Source organism: Alexandromys fortis, unplaced genomic scaffold (genome assembly GCF_014885135.2).
Source record: "Alexandromys fortis isolate MF-2015 unplaced genomic scaffold, M_Fortis_MF-2015_v1.1 scaffold_54, whole genome shotgun sequence".
NCBI classification, from domain to species: Eukaryota; Metazoa; Chordata; class Mammalia; order Rodentia; family Cricetidae; genus Alexandromys; species Alexandromys fortis.
Genome location: NW_026067958.1, coordinates 5734468 through 5757239, shown reverse-complemented (window position 1 = coordinate 5757239; position 22772 = coordinate 5734468). Strand labels below are relative to the sequence as shown.

Here is a 22772-nt window from a genome sequence, read left to right as displayed (position 1 = left end):
ACCTCAGTATGGCTGACATCATCCTATATATATAGACTATGATCCCAGACTGAATAGGAGGGAAAAAGATGAAGCCCCTGTGTAGTAGCATTTTTTTCTGCCTGATTCCTGACTGTGGACACAATGTGAGCAGGGGCCTCAGTCTCTCTGCTTCCTGACTGTGGACACCATGTGAGCAGCCCCCCCCCCCAGTCTCTCTGCTTCCTGACTGTGGATACCATGTGAGCAATCACCTCAGTCTCTCTGCTTCCTGACTGGACACCATGTGAGCAACTACCTTTCTCTCCCACCACCATGCTTTTCCCACAACTGTACCCTAAACCTGTGAGGCACAATTCCTTCCTTAACCTACTTTAGTATTCTATTTTGTTATGACAAGAAAAGCAGTTACCTTCTTACCCAACGCATAAAACACACACACTATCTGAAAATAAAAATACAGAAATCTAAAGCAAATAAGCAATTTTTACCCTTCAAATTTAAATTTTGTTGTTTAAGTTTCATCTGATAAACTCTATAAAAGAACCCGAGTTACTTAATCAATTAAGACAGTGATTTCTCATAAGATCTATAGTTATTTATCACATAATTTCTATTAGCTAAGCATTTCTTAGAAACAATTGAAACTGTCTTCAAAAAACATAGTCACTTTTTTTTTCCAGATAAAGGTTTAAAACAAACAGACTCATAATCACTATCTGATAGGAAAGGAATAGAGTTATGAAAATCAGATTGTTAAATTTTACTTAGAGATAACAGTATGCTTTAAAATATCAGGAAAATTATTTCCCTTAATTTTTATTTCATTGATATTTTATACTACACTATAGCATGCCATGAAAGTTTTCATATTTAGAAACCAATTATGATGAAAAATAAAGAGAAGGGTAACATTAAAATCAGGCAGAATCTCTCCACTTGGGCGCAAGTACAGAGATCTCCTCCTGGCGGTAAGTATCTTTTTTAATCTGGACACAGTAGTGAAATGGTAGAGAGAGAGAAGGAGGAAATGTTTCCCTTTTGGTTTAAGGCCCACTCCACAAAATGGAGCTCATGCCTGGTGTTATAACCAGGCCCTAGAACCTGTGGCTAGCCAGACAGTTTCTAGGCCCTAGGGGAGAACCTCAGAGCCTGTGGGTAGACAGGTCCTAGGCCTAGGGGAGAACCTCAGAGCCTGTGGCTAGACAGGTCCTAAGTCCTAGGGGAGAATCTCAGAGCCTGGCTAGACAGGTCCTATGTCCTAGGGGAGAATCTCAGAGCCTGGCTAGACAGGTCCTAGGTCCTAGGGGAGAACCCCAGAGCCTGACTAGACAGGTCTTAGGCCCTAGGGGAGAACCTCAGAGCCTGTGGCTAAAGAGGTCCTAGGCCTAGGTGAGAACCTCAGAGCCTGACTAGACAGGTCTTAGGCCCTAGGGGAGAACCTCAGAGCCTGTGGGTAGACAGGTCCTAGGCCTAGGGGAGAACCTCAGAGCCTGTGGCTAGACAGGTCCTAGGCCTAGGGGAGAACCTCTAAACAGACAAAGTAAACTGACGACAAATGATTTGATGCTACCCATAGATTCATTTGTCTCAGCCCTCATTGGAGAAGTCTCTTTCTGTAGTGCTGATCAGTAGAGGTCCCAGACAGGTCAAGAGGCAGAGAACAAAGCCGGGAGTACTCAGCCTTAGCAGGACATCTCCAGCACACTCCCTCCCACCAGGTCACTGGTGACTGTGGTCATGTCCACCATTTGGGAATCGCTGAGGAGCTTGATTAGGAGGAATACAAGCTCTCCACAATTCCTTCCTTCCAGATGTGTCTAACCTCGATGGTACATTTTCCACCCAAGAAATCCATTTCTCAAGCAGCTTTAGGTAACAGGGTTGTGAGGAACACAAACCTTTATTTCGGAATGAAATGTAAAGAAGTAGGTTAAAACAGAAAACAAAAGGAAAGATCTATAGAAACACAGAAATTACCACGGGAATAAAAATCAGCATCTTACTGATGGCTCTGTGGCTCACGCCTTTAAACAGCCACCAAAAGGAAATTCTGGCACAAATTCTGATTCCTCACTGACAGTAAAGCTTCTGTCCTGATGAAATGAACTCCCCCCGGTAGTCCAAATGCAATCTTTGTAAAGGATGCAGGGTAAACTTAAAAATGAAACATGACAATTCTGCATGAACAAAAGAATGGAAATAGATAAAAATGAATTGCAGATATGATAGATCATCAAAATAAAATGGCCTCGTGCGTGGCTTTAACATGAAAAGCACCAGTAGAATGGATGGTGCTATATTAACCTGAGCAATTTCACATCACCAGGATAGACTGAAGGGAATTCACGACAGGATTCCCCCCCCCCCCCCGCAAAGTGTAGCTTTGCAACCTAATGTGAAAGCAGAGCCCGGTTTCTCGCTAATCACACAAAATTGGAGCACAATTTTCCTATATCTGAGCTACACTAACTGAGAGCATTCTCAACCCTTTAGCACACAGATATGGACTAAAGCAGCCAGGACCAAAGGGAGGTCATTCCATAAGCAACATTGCAGTGCTTCTAAGAGACAACTTTTCTAGGTCCTTTGTCCTTATTAAGACAGAAGGTTTTTTTTTAACTGAAATTTATGAAAAGGGATGTTAAAATCTGCAGCTAGAAAGTCTTGCTTTCCTGCCTTTGTCTGTGTTGTTTTGTTCTCGTGTGCTCTGAGGTCATCAGCTGAAGCAGACCATGTTCTGTCCTGAGCCACAGAAGTGCAGCCTCATTTTCCAGTGCTTACCCCAGTTTGTGCCGTTCATTTTAAAGAGGCACTGTGAGCCCTCAGCCTGCGTTCAGGGGACGTGCACCAACATCAGGGCATGCAGGGGATGAGGTGAGAGCGCGACACACACTTCGGCAACGACTACGTCATTTTACGGTGCCTGAGCAAGAGTGAGGTTTGCTCACAGCCTCGCCCATTCCTGGCATCATCGGCCCTTGTAAGACAGCCATTTCAGTAGAAATGAAACAAAATTTCTTTTCGCTTATAGCTTAACTTTCCCAAAGCCTAAAAGAGCTAAATATATTTCTTTTTATTTTTTTAAATATTTATTTATTTATTATGTATACAATATTCTGTGTGTATGTCTGCAGGCCGGAAGAGGGCACCAGACCTCATTATGGATGGTTGTGAGCCACCATGTGGTTGCCGGGAATTGAACTCAGGACCTTTGGAAGAGCAGGCAATGCTCTTAACCACTGAGCCATCTCTCCAGCCCCAGTCAAACTCCCCACCTGGCACTGTCCCCGGAGCGGGTCGCGCCCGCCCGCAAGAGCTAAATATATTTCTTATAAATGCTTTTGTAAAATGATCATTAGGAGAGAATTTTATTATCCCTACTAGTTGAAAATATTTAAAGCACGGGAATTGAATTTTAGCACATATTTTCATGGTTCCCTCCTCCCCAATGCACTCTTTCATTCTAGTAAATGCAACCATAGTCTGAGAACGTTTTGTTTCAGCAAATTTATCTTAACATTTCAACAAACTAGTATTTTGGAACAAACCCCAGCCAGACAAATGTATGCTCACACGGAACGTCAGACACATGCTCACACACAACGTCAGATGCGTGCTCACAAAGAACGTCAGATGGGGGCTCACACAGAATGTTGGATTCGTGCTCACTCATAACGTCAGATACGTACTAACACAGAACGTCAGATACATACTAACACAGAACGTCAGAAACGTGCTCACTCAAAACGTCAGACACGTAGTCACACAGAACGTCAGATACGTGCTCACTCAAAACGTCAGACACGTGTTCACACAGAACGTCAGATACGTGATCACACAGAACGTCAGATGCGTGCTCACACAGAATGTCAGACACATGCTCACACAGAACATCAGATACGTGCTCACATATAATGTCAGACACGTGCTCACATAGAATGTCATACTCTTTCCTTCTAATGTTGTTGACTTCCTTTGTCAGTGTAAGGCTGGACTCCAAAAAGAAGTCATTGAAATCAAGTCCCTTTAAAATATTACACAAGATTCTTGCCTTAGAAAATGATAGCATAAGAATTCATGGATGCAGTATCTAGTAAGCTAAACACCAATATAAAACAAAGAGGTGAAGAATTATTTAACAGAGGACAAAACTGTATGCAGACCATGTGATATTTTCAAATACTCCAAGCCTGTGCTGTAGAAGCTGCATTTCATGTAAGGACAGGGGTTTACTTCCTCTGCTGTGTCCCCCAACACAAGACAGAGGCCCTAATACTATTGAGCAGGCTAACAACACTCTCATCCAGGATTGTTAAGTATGGAGCACAATGCCAGAAGGGACAAGCTGAGAATAGAAGCTAGTTCCTTGGTCCAGAGCGGATCAGAGATTTTGCCCACAGGTGCCCATGAGAACACATGGCTGAACAGTCTTCCCCATTGTTCCTTACATTATTTGGAAGAGAGTAAGAAGTTCAAATCTAAAAAAGCTTCTGAAAACAGTGGAAATTCTGGTAGTTGCAAGGCGCTGTGATGAGAGCAGCGGGCAACTGTAGCTACTGACCTCCACTTACTGTCTACTGATTCCTCTAAAGATTTCAGCAATGCCCTGGAGCAACAACCGCTTCACAGTTTGATCAGCTAAGAGCAGGTTTGCTGTTTTAAGGAAAGAGGATCAACGTCTACTGGGGTTCTCAAAGACTGTTTGGTGTAGTGCTGAAGCAGATTGGCTTATAGAAAAATCAAAGAAAGATAAAGTTAGGGCTGGAGAGAAGCTCAGTTGGTAAAGGGCTTGCCTGACAAGCAAATGACCCGAGTCTGGTTCCCAGAACCTGTGTACAAGTAGCTGAGGTAGCACTCATGTGCAATCCTAGCACTGGGGAGGGAGAACCAGCAAGATCTCCAGGACTTGCTGACTTTAGCTTAGCTGGTGCCTCCCAGATTCATGAGAGACCATGTCTCAACACAAAAGGTAGACAGAGCCTAAGAGATACCACCTGATGTCTCTGGCCTCCACAAATCCACACAGTGACATGCACACACTCACATATATATGTGAGTACCCCCCAACCCTACAAGGTAGACACAAGTCCCTGGTGAAAAGCACTATCACTGTGTACCACTGTGGCTGTACCAAGTCTATGCCCTCTAAGGAATAGCATGAGAGGTTTTATGGTATAGGGGAAATTCATTTTATTAAAATAGTGTAGTTGCATTTACTGAATAAACAAGTCCAAATAGTAAGTCCTCCAAGGGAATAGCATTTAGAATTCCTACAACAGGATTACCCAAAATGTCTAGTTTTCAATAATAAAATTATGAGACAAAGGAAGAAATAAGAAAATGCTATGTTCTAGCCATGGAAAAAAGAGGCGGCAGGAACTGCATGTGAAAGGCCATGTGCCTAGCAGACAGAATGAAAATGGTGTTTAAATCCTAAGGAAACCATCCTTAAAGTAAGAGAGGTTTGATGCTATTGCCAAATAGAGAATATGGGAATAGAGGATACAGAATTAATTTAAAATTTTTTTTATTATAATCACATCATTTTCTCCTTCCCTTTCCTCCCCTCTTTCATCCAATGTTCCCTAGCCTGTTTCCTTTCTTTAAAATTCATGGCCTCTTTTCTGTAATCATTGTTTTGTGAGTGTGTATGTGAATTCCTACACACACACACACACACACACACACACACTTGCTCAATGCATATTACAGAGTCTCCTCAGCCATCACTTTACTAGAGCAGCACATTCCCTAGCTGCATTCTAAGTATTTGTTCTTCGATCCACAGGTGAGTGGAGTCCTCTCTCTCATCAAGGAAATTTCTTTTGCAGCAGATAGAGACCATCAAGGAAAACCCCAACCACTCAGGGCAGACTTGTCGAGTGCAGTCCCAGTGGGCATATCTGCAGTATAATTCCTGCACCGGACACTCAGCTATCATTGCAGAAGTGAGAGCAGAAACACTAAGAAACAGAGGAACCTGGAGTTCGCTGTGAGATTGTATCTCCTGCAAATGTCAGAAACCACATGCCGTGAGTTTCACCAACATGTTACCAAACACCTGCACAACGACATGCTGATGTGGAAGAGGAAACACTCATGAAGCTTCGTCCCTAGATGAAGAACTACAGGCAGCTGAGAGACACTGAGAGCAGGAGAAACCATCTTCCTTGGGTAGAGAGCTGAGGAGAGTTGGTTATCTAGAACCAAATGGTCAGTCAATAAAGAGAATTTTTTAAAAAGACCAAATGAAAATTTCATAGTTGAAAAGTAGAGTAGAAAGACACACACAACACGTGTTGTACGGAAACAACATGAAATCTGAAGAGAGATTAGCAGAGGTGAGGAAAGACGAAAAGCAGGCTCTGGCTGGAATTAAGTCCACCGTCTCTGCCTTCCTAGCTGGATTCTCTTGTTTCACTCCCTTTCCCCAGCTGCTATCTAAATCTGATTGAATGTTTTACCTTGTTTGGTGCTATCCTACCAACTGTATGTCTGTTTTTACGGTTTGAGTACGGGGCAGGACTCACAGCATGTTCACAGTCTCCTTTCAAGTGGTACGCTGTTACACACAACATACATATTTCAAGTGGTACGCGGTTACACACAACACACATATTTCAAGTGGTACGCTGTTACACACAACACACAACACACAACACACATATTTCAAGTGGTACGCTGTTACACACAACACACAACACACATATCTCAAACCTCCTTCCCTCCCCCTCTGCTGCTGCTGTCATGCATTTTAATTCTCCCTTATGTGGATAACCTAGCAATATACATTTATAACCATGCTTTTAGGAAGTAATTTTCCTGAAACAGGCTATAAAATAAAAGTCAATGTTATATTCACCCTCATATTTCTCTAGGTCTGAATTTTTACCTGGAACCATATTCTTGCAATGTAAAATGATGTTTTTGACATTTAAAAAAAATTTGTTACATCTATCTACCTTTCTATCTCTCTATCAATCTATATTCTACCTACCTACCTACCTATCATTTATCTATCATCCACCTGTGTGTGTGTATATGTGTAATGTGAATTTGTGTGCACGTGTATGTGCACCGTGGTGTGTTTGGAGTTCAGAGAACAGTTTGAGGGGGTGAATTCTCTTCTTTTACTAAGTGGTAGGTCTGGAATTTGAACTCAGGCCATCAAGCTTGGCAGCAGGCACTTTTATCTACGAAGCCATCTCACTAACCTGTTTTTATGTTTCTTTACATTTATTTTATTACCAGTCTTAAAATTTGCTTGACTTAATGTTTTATTGCTATGAAGAGACATCATGACCACAGCAACTCTTACAAAGGAAAACATTTAACTGGGGCTGGCTTATAGTTCAGAGGTTTAGTCCATTATCAGCATGGTTGGAAGCATGAAGGCATGAAGCAGACATGGTGCTGGAGAAGCAGCAGGAAGAGACTGACACTGGGCAAAACTTGAGCATCTAAAACCTCAAAGCCTACTTCCAATGACATACTTTCTCCAACATGGCGACACGTACTCCAACAGGGCCACCCCTCCTAATAATGCTACTCCTTATGGGCCTGTAGGGGCCACTTTTATTCAAACCACAACAATGCCTATTTCTGTTTTACCTTAATTCATGAATATTTTCACTGTTCTAAGATGACATCCCTTTACTTTGAATGCTTCACACATGTCATTCCGTGGCATCTTAGGAAATGTCAGGGGCCACGTTAATCTGCGACACCTCTGTGAAGAAAAGCATCCTTTTCTGCTCTGCTCATGATTTTACTCATTACCAGATTTTGGCATTTTGGTTTTGATGACTCTTAGCATAATTTTCTTAGTTTACTCGATCTCAGTACGGACAACTGTGACGCTCCTGTATTCGGGTCCACTCATCTTTTCTTCCACATATCTAGTCCAAAGTTAACCTCAATTGTTGTGTTTACTTTTTCAATAGAGATTGTTGTTTCAATTCTAGAGGTTCTCCTTAGTTCTTTATAGTTTCTACTTATTTTAGTATTGTTAATTTTCTTTAATTTCTTTATGTTTATAACAGCATTGCAATTCTAACTTGCTAATCCTAGTGCCTCTGTCTACTGATCATATTTCCTTCTGACTGCTTCACATTTTTCCTGTGTTTTCATATATACTCATATAACTTAAAACTGGAACTGAACATTGTCAATGTTATATTACTGACTTTCTGGGTTTTATTTCTTACATGAATGAACACTGAATTTTATTCTGGAAAGCAGCTAATTAACTTATAGATTAATTAAAGCCTTCCAGGAAGTTCTTATTTAAGATTTTAAGACTACCTTATCCTTCCCTCTAATGGACAACTTTCTGGGGTCCCTAGCAAGTGCTTCAGGTACAGCCGGTCAGAACTTGGGCACCTCACCATGCAGCAAACCCGCCCTGTGCAGACTGCGACCTTACAGCAGTTCCTCCTCTGGTTTGTTCTCTGTGCACATCTGCACACTGTATTCTACACACATTTAGCGTGGCTTCCAAACACCTTCTTACATGGGTTTATGCACAGATATCCTTTCTGGAGGCAGTTTCTGCACAGTTTCCCCTTCTCTTTGCTCTCTGACCAACCTTTGCAGTTAGGCCGAACGTTTCTGATCTCCGCGTTCACTGCTTTTCTAGGCACTCTACTCAGATGCCTGACAGCAACAACTTCAGGGAGGAGAGATCCAAGTTGGCTCAGGGCTGAGAGGGCATATTCATTCAGAAAGGAAGGCATGGAGTGTGGCATGGCTTCTCACACAGCACCACAGAAGCTAGTGATCTGGGGATGTGGGCTAAGCTGCGATCCCAAAGGTTCCCTGACCACCGCCTGACCTAGTGGCTTGTATCTGCAGCTAAGCCCTACTTATTAACAGTTCCCCAGCTTCCCTGTGCAGTTCTGTCCGGTAGAGAGCAGGTCCACACAGGGGAGTTGATGGGGGCCTGTGGTGTAGGACTTGCCTCGGAGAAAGAAGAGAAGTGATGATAATGCTCGACATTTCCCACTGTTTGGCAAATGCTTTGATTTTCCCAGTTTTGCACAGTATTCTGTTTGTATATGGAAGACTGCCCGGACACAAGCACAGTCATGGCCAGAGCAGAAATCTCCACTTTCCTTGGGTAAGAAACACATGGCCATGGTGGCACACAGCTTTAATCTCAGCATTCAGAAGTTCCGCCTGCTCTACACAGTGAATTCTAGGACAGCCAGGGCTACATAATAGAGAGACCACCCTGTCTCAGAATAAACAAATAATAAAATAGCTCCCAGACTCCACTCACGGATCTTCTGCTCCATTGGTACAAGCGGCCCGTGCTGCTATAGTTCAGTGACTCTGAGGATACTCACAAAGGACAAAGCAGGTTAAACTGACAGGCCTCCCTTGTCCCTCCTTGTCAAAGGTCTTCTCTTTTATTCTCTATTAATATGTCCATTTATACTCTCCATATCACTAGCAATAAATTTTTTTTTGCTATAAATCCTTTCCCCACCACCACACTGATGATCTCTAACGTAAGTTCATCCAGCTCCCTCCTGAGCACTGAGAAGCTGCCATCATGACCAATTCAGCAAACAGATGAATAACTTAGACTCAAGTTCTGTAAGGGCAACCATGCATATGCACACATGTGCAGCGGCAGGTCAGCCTTTTCTATGATATAGAAGTGTCACGTGTTTTGATAAAATGTATTAATATATTGAATTCTAAATGCCAAAAGGTGATAAAACAATTATAAAACAGACACCATCTAAAAGGCATTTCCTATTTTATTATTAATTAATTTTTGTCATTTATTTTATATCTCTATCGCAGTTTTTCCTCCTTCCTTTCCTCTTGCTCCCTCTCTCCCAAACTCCCTCCCCTTTATCCTCCCCCATCCACTCCTCCTCTGTCACCATTCAAAAGGAGGCAGGCCTCCCATGGGCATGGCACATGAAGTTGAGGCAGGACTAAGCTCCTCCCCCTGCATCAAGACATTTCCTAATATGCACTCATGTACCACATGTAGTGGTGTGCATCATGTGTCATTTCTAGCATGTAACCAGTGCTTTAGGTGTACTATTGACAACTGATCTCTTTGGAATGTACTTTGGAAACTCCAACCACTAAATCCAAAAGGAGAACAGTTCTCTCATCTAGGATGTTTACAGTTCTTGGGGGAACACCATCACACATTGGGTCTTCATAACTAAAACCTATGACAAAGGAAAACAATGTATCAGCTGGAATGCTTTGGTGCACATAAAGTCTATTAATCTATCAATTAGCATCACAGTCCCCGAGGCACCAGGAGCTGGCACTCCCGTGCAAGCAACAGTGATGCTGGCAAGCTCTGACTCGTACACTCAGCAAGAAGAACAAGTGAGACTTACATATATTATTGATGCATTTCTAGGACAAGCAGCATAAAGGAGGACACTTAGGCTGTTTTCCCATCTTGCTCTTTAAACAAAACCTTAAATGAAATGACTTCAGGTAATTGCTGTCTATTCTCTTGCAGGCACACAAAATAGCAGCCTTTTAGAGGCCAGCTGGGATGGGTTTTCAGCCCCAGGAGCTTGAAAGGAATCATGCTGTGAGTCTGCTGCTCTGCTGCAGTTGTGAGCTGCCAACCAGAAGAGGGAACAAAGCTGGGCTATCAGAGGAGGGCAGGAGCCAGCTTCCATGCTGCCCGGCTTCCTCTCATCCAGAGGAAAGAGAGCCCTGGCTTGTCACCCCTTCTAGCCACATAACATTAGTCTGTTAATACGGAACAAATTGAAAATCCTTCTCTGCGTTCTCTTCATCATCCTGTAGTTTCCCCCCTCAAGACAGACCTTACATTACTCTCCAGATGTAAGTATAAGAAAAAACAGAATAACCAAGAATGCCTGACACATGGCTTACGAAGACCATTTCAGTGATCTACAGTGAACATTTGAGAGGCTTTGTAACTATTTACTGAAATTTTCTTTGTGTGCTTTCAAATAGCACCTGTAATTGCCAGTCTTTGATTTCCTGAAAGGGATATAATTTCAAAGAGAAAAATGGCTGTAATTGGAAGGCCATGAGAGAAAGCAGTGCCACTATTACAAATGAACAAGCCAGGGTGGACCGAGATGAAGACCAGAACAGCTTCTGCAGCAGCGCCATCGAGGGAGCAATTACTATAGAAGAGCACGCGGAGAGAAAGGCTCTTTTAACCGAAGGATGTCCCTCTCTGTAATTTGGCTATTATGGCTGAAGCACACTAAGCAATTGGCTCCTGAGTCTGCGTTTCCCTCTGTAGTTAAGATGTGACTGTTCATTCAGCCAAGGAGGGGGAAATTAGGGTAACATCTCAAGTCTTTCTTTGTGCTCAGCAGCAGCAGAGACGGATTTAAGTCGCTATGACGCTGCTGTTTGCTGTTCTGGTTTGGATGATGAGCATATTCAGGAACCTAACCTGACTTTCACCTCCTCGGTCCCCCACCACTCTGACCTTTATACAGACCTCAACAGGAGACACGAGGGGTTAAGGAAGTTCAAAATCAAAAATAGTGCCCATATCTTACTAAACAGGCCAGACAAAAGTAAGATACCATATAGCGAGGCATGATGGAACAAACATAGCCACCTGTCTTTCCTTTATATGTGCATCATCACAAACAATCAAATATACTGTGCAATACAAACCTCCACAGGTGTCCCTGAAACAAGACAAAACAGGAGCCACAGCCTACCCTGATGCCCCTCTCTTTTGTCTACGCAAAATCAGGAAGCAACAAAGGCTTTCACTAGCTGGGGAACCTTTTGACTCAAAATAAACTTCCGGAGCAGTCAAATGGAAACAATGCCTAAAAGGAGTCTCAAGCATAGTCCATGCTCAGACATTTACGGAGTAACAAAATGGAGGAAAATTCAGGAAAGAGCGACACAGTTGAAAATGATAATTCAAAAAAAAGGAACAGTGAAAATATAGATGGTCTTAAGCAAAACATGGAGAATTCCCACCCCAACAATGTCAATTCTGGATTGAGTCGTAAGTCACCACGGTGTGAAGCCACTGTGGGCACTTGTGTAAGCTGGCATGGCCTTCCCCACCTGGCAGGCTGATGGATCCTGCAGACTGTCACTCACAGCTCACATCCAACCTCTCCAACACACACCTTCTGCAGTGGGACTCACATTTAAGCTGAGTGCTGTCAGCATGGCTGTTTGGATAACATCAGCCCCTCTTTTTCCAGTCTTTGGATACATTCTTGCAACATAATTTATTGGGCTTTGTTATGATAAGAGGTATAATTAGCAGCCATTTTGTAGCACCGAGGATTGATGCCCCGGCCAATTCTCTATAAAGTGCCTTTAAGCAGCACCTGTGCTGTTCACATTTATAAATCAGGCAATTGTACTTCCAGCCACTTCTGTGTATACGCAATTAGTATAATTTACATATTCAAATTATAATTATATATCCAGTTTACTAACTTCTTGCTTTCTTTATGCCCACCCCAACTTTGTTAGTTCAGCTAGATCAGATTCTTGAAATTTGTATTAATGTCTTGTTATTGTAATAAAATACCCAACGCAAAGCAGCTTCAGGGAGGAGGGACTTGTTTGGGCTCACAATTAAGGGCACGTGCTGAAGGAGAAGTCCTGGTGCAGGAGCTGAGGCAGCTGGTCACATTGCATCTCCAGCAGGAAGAGAGTGGAGGGATGCTGGTGTTCCCTGGATGCTTCCCTCTTAATTCATTCTGGGACCCCAGTTTATGGATGGTGCCAGCCAGGCTGGGGGCAGGGCTTTCCTCCATTACTTGTCTCTGGAAAATACCCTCACAGACACCTACAGCAGTATTTTCCAGGACCCCAAATTCAGTCAAATTGACAATAAAGCATAATCATCATGCTATTTTATCAAATGACATTATTATTTTCTCTCAGGCTACTAGGGAAATGCTCAATATTTCCACTGGTAGCAAAGCATATAAGCAAAGTTCAGAGAACCCTCAAAGTCCTTATTGATCCATTATGTCAGAACGGCACTCCATCAGTTTTTTTTTTAATCATTTAAGCGAATCATTTGCCTCTTCTCTAACAACAACAAACCATCACCACCAAAAAAAAAAAAAAAAAAAAAAAAAAAAAAAAAAAAAAAAAAAAAAAAAAAAAAAAAAAAAAAAAAAAAAAAACCTCCAAAATACACTTAACTATTACCAGGAGTTTTCAGTCCAATTCAAATAAACCCAAATTTCAAGGTTTATACTAAAAAAAAAATCATTGTTATTAGAATAGAAAAATGACAGGCCAAATGGGAAGAACTGATCTTATTTAATACTTTCTGACTCTTGGCAAAATGTCATTGTTGGTTCCCTTGCCCATACAGACACATATCAGCCATAGATCCCAGATCTCTATTTCACTGCTAATTTGTTTATAAAGCTCAACACACACTACTGGAAGTATTTGATGGGTATACAAAATTGCATTCAAGACGTACAGACTCACACAGAATAACAGCTCAAATATATAAATGCAAAACTGAAGTAAAAACTCCAAAATCCTTCACTAATGTAAGGCAGAAATATTTAGGCTCATAATTGGTATTCTACTACTTGGATAATTAAATGTAGATGAATAAGAGTTTAGCTTTGTTTAGTATGTAATTTAAAGTAAGAATATAAAGTTACCTTATAATTGCAAAATGTAAAGTGGTTTTTAAATAAAATTTCTAATACTAAGGAGCAATGATCTCAATTTTATAAATGTCATATAACAGAATACACAGTTTCAGAATCTGAACAGTTTTTTTGAAACATTATTTTATATTTTGAAGGTTCTATAATATAATTAAAGGTTACAGGTGAAAGACAGATTAATTTCCTCCTACTCATGAATATCTATTTAAATGCTAATAAAGGAATAAAAACAAAGTTTAAGATCCAAAAAAAAAAAAAAAAAACATAAAATGGGAGAGCAATGGGCCAGAGATCCCAACTCTTACAATATGGAAGCACATCTGCACATCCGGACGGGTGGAGCGAAGCAGAGCAAGCTACAAACTGAAAGGTTTGCTCTGGTTTCTTAGTGCTCCCCAGAACAGACTGCCAGGGTGGAGATGCAGACAGCAAGAGTCAGAAAACAGGGATTATCTGCCATCATCCAATCATAAGATTGGACACCCTCACATTCAACACACAGAGTATCAGAGCCCTGGAGCCTGCCTGGTGTGCCTCATACTCACAGGGAAGAGACTGGGTCTTCAGTTCCCTTAGAAACAATTAGAAGAAATCCAGACATCAGTAGAGGAACTAATGCAAGTGACACATGTACTATTCCAGGATAGGCAATGTGGGGAAGTAAACTTGGACAGAGGAGGTCAAGGATCAGGAGATAAGCTCCAGCCAGGTAAAGAGCAGAGAAATGTAAGAGCCCAGACACAGGTAGATCTTCAGATAGGGCAGGAGTACACAGGCTCTCAAGGTTAAATGGACAGACTTGTCAATATTAAAACGGCACCATTGAGACAAAGAGGCTCGGCTAGTTTTCTAGGAATCTAGAATCACAAAGTATCAAGAGCATGGAGCTGAACTGGACAGTGGTCCCAGTATGCTGGATCTACCCTTTGCCATTATATTACCAGCTTTTCTTCATTGTTGTTCATGTGTCTGTGTTTTGTTTTAGTTTTTATTTTAAAGACAGTCTGTGTTACACTGTTTCTTTTCTTTATAAATTACTAATCTATAGGATTTTTTTATTATAACAGCACAAATAAAGACAAGCTACTCCATGAAAACAAATAGATATTCACAAGAAACAATCAGATGCTAATACAATAACTAATACAGAAAATATCATGCTGTTACTTAGTCAAATAAAGGCTGTGTTCAGAGGAGTTGGTTCTCTCCATCCACCATGTGTGTTCCAGTTATCAAATTCAGGCCATTAGAGTTGGAAGTACCTTCACTTTCAGAGCCATTCTGGTGGCCAAAGGGGGACTTTTAAAATTCCTTATGTTTTTTGTTTGAATTAATGATTACTTGAATAATGAAAAATTGAATTCTAGTACTAGTACGTTAGGTAGGGACAGACTCTCAGCAACCTGCCTTAGGGCAGACTGTGCACTCAAGAAAGCATACTCTAGAACTTCAAAAGTGCAGAGTTCACAGCTGCCCACAGCAGTTTACTCAAAAAACCATTTGGGACAAGGTTTTCTCTCCATAAATGTAGAAATTTATTTCTATAGTTTAAGTCATTAGCTTTCAATAAAGGTTAAAGAAGAACATAGCTCTCTTTCTTTCTTTCTTTCTTTCTTTCTTTCTTTCTTTCTTTCTTTCTTTCTTTCTAGATTTATTTATTTGTTACATATACAGTGTTCTGCATGCATGTGTACTTGCAGGCCAGAAGAGGGCACCAGATCTCATCACAGATGGTGTGAGCCACCATGTGGTTGCTGGGACTTGAACTCAGGACCTCCGGAAGATCAGCCAGTGCTCTTAACCTCTGAGCCATCTCTCCAGCTCTTCTTTCTTTCTTTCTTTCTTTCTTTCTTTCTTTCTTTCTTTCTTTCTTTCTTTCTTTCTTTCTTTCTTTCTCTCTCTCTCTCTCTCTCTCTCTCTCTCTCTCTCTCTCTCTTTCTTTCTTTTTTTTTTGTTTTTTTGTTTTTTGAGACAGGGTTTCTCTGTGTAACAACCCTAGCTTTCCTGGAACTAGCTCTGTAGACCAGGCTGACCTCTGAATTCAGAGACCCACCTGCCTCTGCCTCCAAAATGCTGGGATTAAAGGCATACACCACCATCACCTAGCCAAATATTTTTTAAATGCATATTATGATGAGATTCCCTTGTAACTTGTTTTTCTGTAGGTCAAATTTGTCTTCTTTTCTTTAGTATTTTGTTGTAGACTTTTTTTTTTAAAAAAAATCTTTGGTGGTCTTTCTAGATTTTTAATTTTCTGGTGTGTCTAATATATCAATTCCCAAACTGGTCCAACACTATACTGAGGACATCAGTGGTAAGGAGCACACTACATACCGACCGGTTTTGCATGCTGCAGACTGACATCAACACAAAATCATCTCAAGACCACAACACAAATTCCCATCACTCAAATAAAGCTGAGCACTCACCTCGAGGACCAGCCATAGCTTATCTCCATTTATTTTGTCCTTCTTAAAGTAAATCCCATAGAATCTGACCACATTCGGGTGGTCAGAAAGTGTTCTTAATATGTTATATTCGGCCTCAATTTCTTCATCAATATCCTATGTTAAAATAGGTCATACAAAGGAAATAATGAGAAAACACAATGATGCTAATCAGATTATATAAGGATACTAAATAGAGAATTTTAACTTCATTAAAGCAAGGTCATAGTCATTGGTACTGTGCTTTGTAACATGTATTGAAATGTCTCATTACAATTTACCATTTTTGTACTAATTCAATGCATCTCAATCTATATTAATTGAACTGAATTTTACAAGGCTATTATTGTGTGCCACTGGAGAACTACTCTAGATGATTTCACTTGTACTTGTCTTAGTCAGGGTTTCTATTGCTGCAACAAAACACCATGACCAAAAGGCAAGCTGGGGAGGAAAGGGTTTATTTGGCTTATACTTTAGCATTGCTGTTCATCACTGAAGGAAGTCAGGACAGGAACTCAAACAAGGCAGAATCCTGGAGACAGGAGCTGATGCAGAAGCCATGGAGGGGCATGGCTTACCTGCTTGGTTTCCATAGCTCGCACAGCCCACTTTCATGTAGAACCTAAGAGAAGCAACTCAGGGATGGTACCACCCACCATTGGCTGGGCCCTCCCCCATTGATAACAACATGAGAAAATACATTACAGATGGATCTCATAGCGGCATTTTCTCAATGGAGGCTCCTTCCTCTGATGATTCTAGCTTGTGTCAAGTTGACACACAAAACCAGCCTGTACAATTCATTATTAGTGATTTGAATGCAATGAGCAAAACATTATTTTAAAACAAACAAATAAAAAGACTGGAAAGTTAGTTTTTTTGGTTCAGAACACAGTATGTTTATATAAAAAAAACATTATACAGGCAATAAATTTCTATTTAGAACACTGAAAGGGAACTAAACGATATGATATAATATAAGCCTAACTTAACTAACATCTTGTCCATTAGAAGAAGGAGGAGTTGATACCTTAGGAAAATACTGGAAGACCCCTCAGGTGTGTTTCTAGAACACCATGTCTATACGGAGCAACTTGCAGTCAATAAGAGAAAACCAGCACAGCACAAAGAAAATGTAAGCTCCAAGAAGCTAGACTAAGAGATACTCAGTGGAAAACAGAGGTCTACGCTCTACTGTCTTCCAGTCCTGTTCATGTCATCCCTTTCTTGCAGAGGATCAAATGTAAACATTTTTGATAAATACCACCAAATACTAAGGCCCCTTTATCTTAACAGTACACCCGGTCTTTACAAATGTGTGGGTGTATTGTACTTTATTCACAAGACTGGAACCTGACTTTGGTGCTCAGAACTCATGAAAATGCAGCACGGTTGTGTGCACTTGTAATCCAGCACTGGAAGATGCTCACTGGCCAGCTTATCTTGCCTAACTGGCGATCTCCCGGCCAATGTGGTCAAAGGAAATGGAAGTGTTCCCGAGAAGACGGGAGGTATTGCTCTGGCCTCCACATGCTCTCTGTCTCCCTCTCCCTCTGTCTCCTTCCCTCTCTCCCTTCCTCCCTACCCAGCTCCCCCTTCAAAAATATTTAAAGCTCTTGATTTTCAAATGCTGTAAGCCCATCATGTATGAGTAGCTATGGAAGAGGAATGATCATGCGCATTACACGCTACTTGCTTTTCTCACAGGAAAGGAGTGCGATGGCTACCTTAATTTGGGGTGCATGTTGGGGTTAGTGTTTCTTTAAACTAATTTGCTGTTGCAAATTCCCACCCTAACACCAAAAGCTAGAGGAAAGAGAAGTATTACACTTTTGGCAGAATGCAACTTGTGTCTTTTCCTTTCATGTAAATGGTAAAACTCCCAAGGGACTGAAAAAAATGCGGCAAAGCCTGGATTTTTCCCACCCTTCCCTTCGAGAGTATCAGGTTCCCTACATTAAAACAGAGCAGCCCTTCCCGGTCTTCTGATAAAAATAACATGGAATGCTGCAGTTATAATGGTTTTAGCACAAATACATTATCAAAATAGATCCACTCCTAAGATGAATAAAGAACCAGGTGGTTCTGCAGCACTCTTTCCTAGTGTAAAGGCCACTCCAAGGACTCAGAGCTGCAGGGACCTCCTTATTTTATCATTTGTATCAGGCCATCCCTCCATCATGAGTTCACGAATCTCTTAATAGAAGTGACTCTCAGTAGAATTTGGGGACTCATTCAGCTCACTTGTGTATTATGAAAGGCTTAGTTATTTCTAGGAGGCTCAGGTATTCCTGAACTGCCAACATTTGTTCTAAAAAAAGCAAGCCTGGGGGTACAGTTCAGTGTAAGGAAGAGAGATGAACAGTTCTCAAGAGAGAACATCAGGACTGAAGAGGAACCCCAGTTCTTCAATGAGGAATTTTACTCTGATAAATCAACATCATTTCTGCTATGGAAAGACTTAGGCAAATCAGAAAATTTCTTCTCTGAGGGAAATTTAATATTTTTGTTTATGAAGACTTTATTAAGAATGCCAATTTTTAAACTTATTATTAATGTTTTTGAATTTTATGCATAAGTACTGTATTATATAATTTTTACCCTTGCCTCTCCCTTCTCCAACTCCATCCACTTCTCCCTCTCAAATTCATAAATTCTTCTCTACTTATGGACTCTCTCTCTCTCTCTCTCTCTCTCTCTCTCTCTCTCTCTCTCTCTCGAGCGCGCGCACACACACACACACACACACACACACACACACACACACACCAGCCAAAACCATTTAGTATTGTTCCTATCTGTTTAGGGCTGGCCATTTGGTACCGGAGGACATGTCAGGGGACTCATCCTGGAGAAGACTGATCCTCCCTCTTAGAGGGAGAATTGCCTGCAGGTCTTCAATCTGGGTAGAGCCTTCTGAGTTGTCCATCCTCCCTTCCCCCATCCCCCTAAGCACTGGAGAAGATTGCTTCTCCCTCTCAGAAGTCAACAATTGCCTGTAGCTCCTCATCACGGGTAGAGCCTTGTCAGTTGTCCATCACCCCACCCCCCATGCCCCATCCCCTGAGCACTGACTTATCACCTGGCACCATTATGCAGTTTAACATTTTTTAAAAAAATTCTCTCCAGTTTGGCTTAAAAAAAAATGTTACCCAAAGCCCAAGTGAGTGCCAGAAAAACGGAAGTCAGATTACTATAACCAGATTTTCAGGAGAACATCTAGACCCAAAAGTCTGTACTGCTGTGACTTTTTAAAACAATAAAATGCTGTTCAGCCAATGGCTTCATTGTGTGCTTATATATTTGTCTAAGAACGTGAGACATCTTATTGCATGGACAAAACACATAAATAGGAGGAGCAACCAACAAGACCTCTGCTTCTGTTTCTGATTGCCTCTTGTTTCAGAACGACACTGCAGTGAGTGAGCCAGTGTCAAATGCTTCCCAAGTTTAATAAAGTAGAGATTTTCAAACAAGAAAGCTAGGACCTGAGGTCATACCTCAGTTGGTAAAGTGTAATCAGGAAAACCCAAGTTCACTGCCCCCGTCCCCAGACCCAGGTCAAGCACTGAAAGTGGCGGTAAGTTCCAGGCCAGTGAGAAACCCAGCCTCCAAAAACACAGTGAATGAAGGCTGAGGAATGACCACCGAGTTTGCCTTCTGGCCATCATATGCACACATACACACATGCATGCACACTTGCCTACACCTCCTGCTCCGCACACACGAACATACATACACAAACTAACAAGCAAATAAACACAATTAAAAAAAAAATCAAAGTAACTCACATGGATTGGATCCAGAATTTTCACTGCTGCTTTCTGGCCGTTTTTCTTATTCAGAACTTTAAAAACCTTCCCGTACGTTCCTTTGCCGATGGTTTCAGTGATTTCCCATGTATCCGAAGGATCAGGAAAGTTATCAAAGATGATTGTTTTCCCAGTTAACGGAAGCATCTCCAAGGTTTAAGTCACTGGAGAGAAACGGTACAGTTCCACCCCTGTCTGAGCAGAGGTGTGAGGTGGCAGGTGTAAGCTGCTGGGAAATTATCTAACACTTTCACCAGAATCATAAAAAGTGTGCAACAGCAATCAAATGTACCTCAGAGTCAGAGGAGATTTAATTTCTACCTCGTGAGTGGGCTAATGAGTTTGATAATGCTTGGGTTTCAGGACTCAATTTCTACATTTACTATTGTTTCGTATTTATTCATGAATATTTTTTGAATAAAAGTGACCATTTTTTACCACTTTGATATCCTTTCAACTAACTTCTTTGTACTTGGGGATTATAATAAAATGAATCACTTTAGAATAAACCCAAATGATAAAAAAAAATGCTTTGTAAGCGATCAGGGTCCTCTTATTGCTTTTATAGTGATGTTCTCTTTCCATCATCTAAGAGGTCCATTAAAATCAACCCATCACCTCCTTGGCCTCATCTCTCATTTCCTCCTTCCCACACCAAATGCAGCTACTCTTCACTCATCAGATTGTTTCTTTCTTTCTAAACTCCAGCCCCTGGACCATCTGTGAGGTGCCACACTTCCAAACGCGACCGCTCTGTACTCCACCGGCACTCTGCATCGCTATCTGTCGTCATTACCTTGCATCATTTTAGCTCGTGGCACCACTGTATTATTTCCAATCTATTTGTTTGAAGGAATATGACCAATCCGAACACTTATTAATGTCAAAATAAAAAGAAGACACCCTCAGCATTCCTAGTATGTTTTTTCATGATTTTTAATTATGCATACAAATGCATATTCTTGCCAATGTTAAATTTGATTAAAGCTTAGATACACATAGAACCATCTACTTATAAATATACTGACTTTCAGTCGGGGGGAAGTACCTGAGAAAATCAACTTAAAAGAGAAAAGAGTTATTTTGGCTCACGGTTTCAGAGATGTCAGTCATCATGATAGGGAGGACATGGCAAGGTGGAAATGTTCATGGTGAACAGAAACAGAGAAATGGGGTTCAAAAAGAAACCAAGGCAAGCTATATCACCCCCAAAGACATTTCCTCAATAACCTACTTCCTCCAACTAGACCCAGCTCCTACCTTCCATCATACTGTGAGTCTATCAAGGTATTAGAAACCCACTTCTTAGGTCAGAACTCATCTCTGGGAAGTCTTTGCTGATTTATCAATTCTCAAGCCATCTTAGTTCACTCGAACTGATCACAAAAATGAACTACCACAACAGATGTAGTAATGCTCCATAATATGCACATGGAATTTACTTGTTAGGCCACACTAATGACTTTCAATTTCTCCATATCACCAGTCTACGCATTCTTTATTTCTTGTAGACCTGCTGGCCCTCCTGTTTTCACTGCTTAGTCACTTAGTCCTTCTGAGAATAGACTTGATGACTTACAGAATCACAAATCTTTTCCATGTTCTTATTTCTTCCCTTTTAAAAAAAAACACACAATCTTATAGGGAAAATAATCAACTCTTGGTAATCTTTGAATCTTCTTATGTTTGTGCATTTAAATTAAAAGTTCCCCACAGCAATCTTGACCCCAGCATGACCACATGTAGAGATGGACAGTGCCTAATTTCTACTGCACTCACCTAGTGAGCATAGTCCCCTCTTCCAGGAGTCTCCTCTACAAACCACATCTTTCCCTGTCCTCTTCTCAGACTGTTCCATTTGCTGCCCACTGCCTCCTGGACCACCTCACAGTGGACGCCTTCACAACATTAATTTAAAAAATAAAATCCTTAGTGTTCTCACTAAAAATACAAACTAATCTACATCTAACGCAGCACATCCATTCTTCAACGCAGTAGCTTCTGTTTGCCATTAACTGGTTCCTTCTTACACTCTCAACTGAACCAGGCATTTCTTAAAAGGGCATTCTCAAAGTTGACATTCCCTCCTTTGTGTTACTCTTCCATGTAGGCTACATGAGCTTCCCTACCTCTACCACTTTTGTTACTGCATCCATAAATCCCAGAACAAAGGCTAGCACGTGGTAAGTAGTCAGCAAACATTAGTTAAATGAGCAAGTGTTTGCTAATCTGTTAATTCTGACAGCAGAGACCTCGTCTATCTTACTCAATTCTAAATTAAATAATGCTTAACTCTGTGCCTATCACACAGTAGATTTTAAACATAAGGTTCTTTAATGAATGAATAAATAAATAATAGTTCTTAAGAAAACCAACCTTTTTATGAAAATATGTGGGGAAAATAAGGATTATAGAGAACCAAAGGAAATATGGAAATCCGAATCATCATATCCTGATTAACTACACTAAGGGGCACATCATCTCATAAATGGATATGAATACCTGATAAAAATTACATCACTACACAAAAAAGATGTTTTTGAATGGTCCTTAGAATATTCAATCTTTATGAAATTTGTGCCTTTGATCCAAGATGCAAAGAGGTAAATCAATGATAATCATCCTCTTTAATGATTTCATAATCAGTGGCAAAGTAACTACTTACATCTCTGCTCTTGAGTCATGCAAATAAGCATTTGTGCCATGCATATAATGTAATGTTAGACAAAGAGATCAATTAGATCGTGTTAAAAGTCTAAAACGGGTTTTCAACCAGAAAAAAACAGCCATTAAATGGAATACTTGTTTCCACATAGTAATATTATTGAATACAACTATTGTTTCTCAGATAGCAACTATTAAGAAATAACTGT

At 40.9% G+C, this 22772-nt stretch overlaps 1 protein-coding gene across 1 annotated transcript in view; it reads right to left on the bottom strand.

Annotated features, from left to right (window-relative positions):
• Myo3a (myosin IIIA) overlaps window positions 1-20676 on the bottom strand; it is a 179962-nt gene extending 159286 nt beyond the window's left edge. The window contains 3 exon segments of the mRNA XM_050152716.1: window positions 16067-16201; window positions 19879-20063; window positions 20670-20676. Coding sequence (XP_050008673.1) covers window positions 16067-16201; window positions 19879-20063; window positions 20670-20676 — 327 coding nt within the window.
• Between the last annotated feature and the right edge of the window lie 2096 nt (window positions 20677-22772).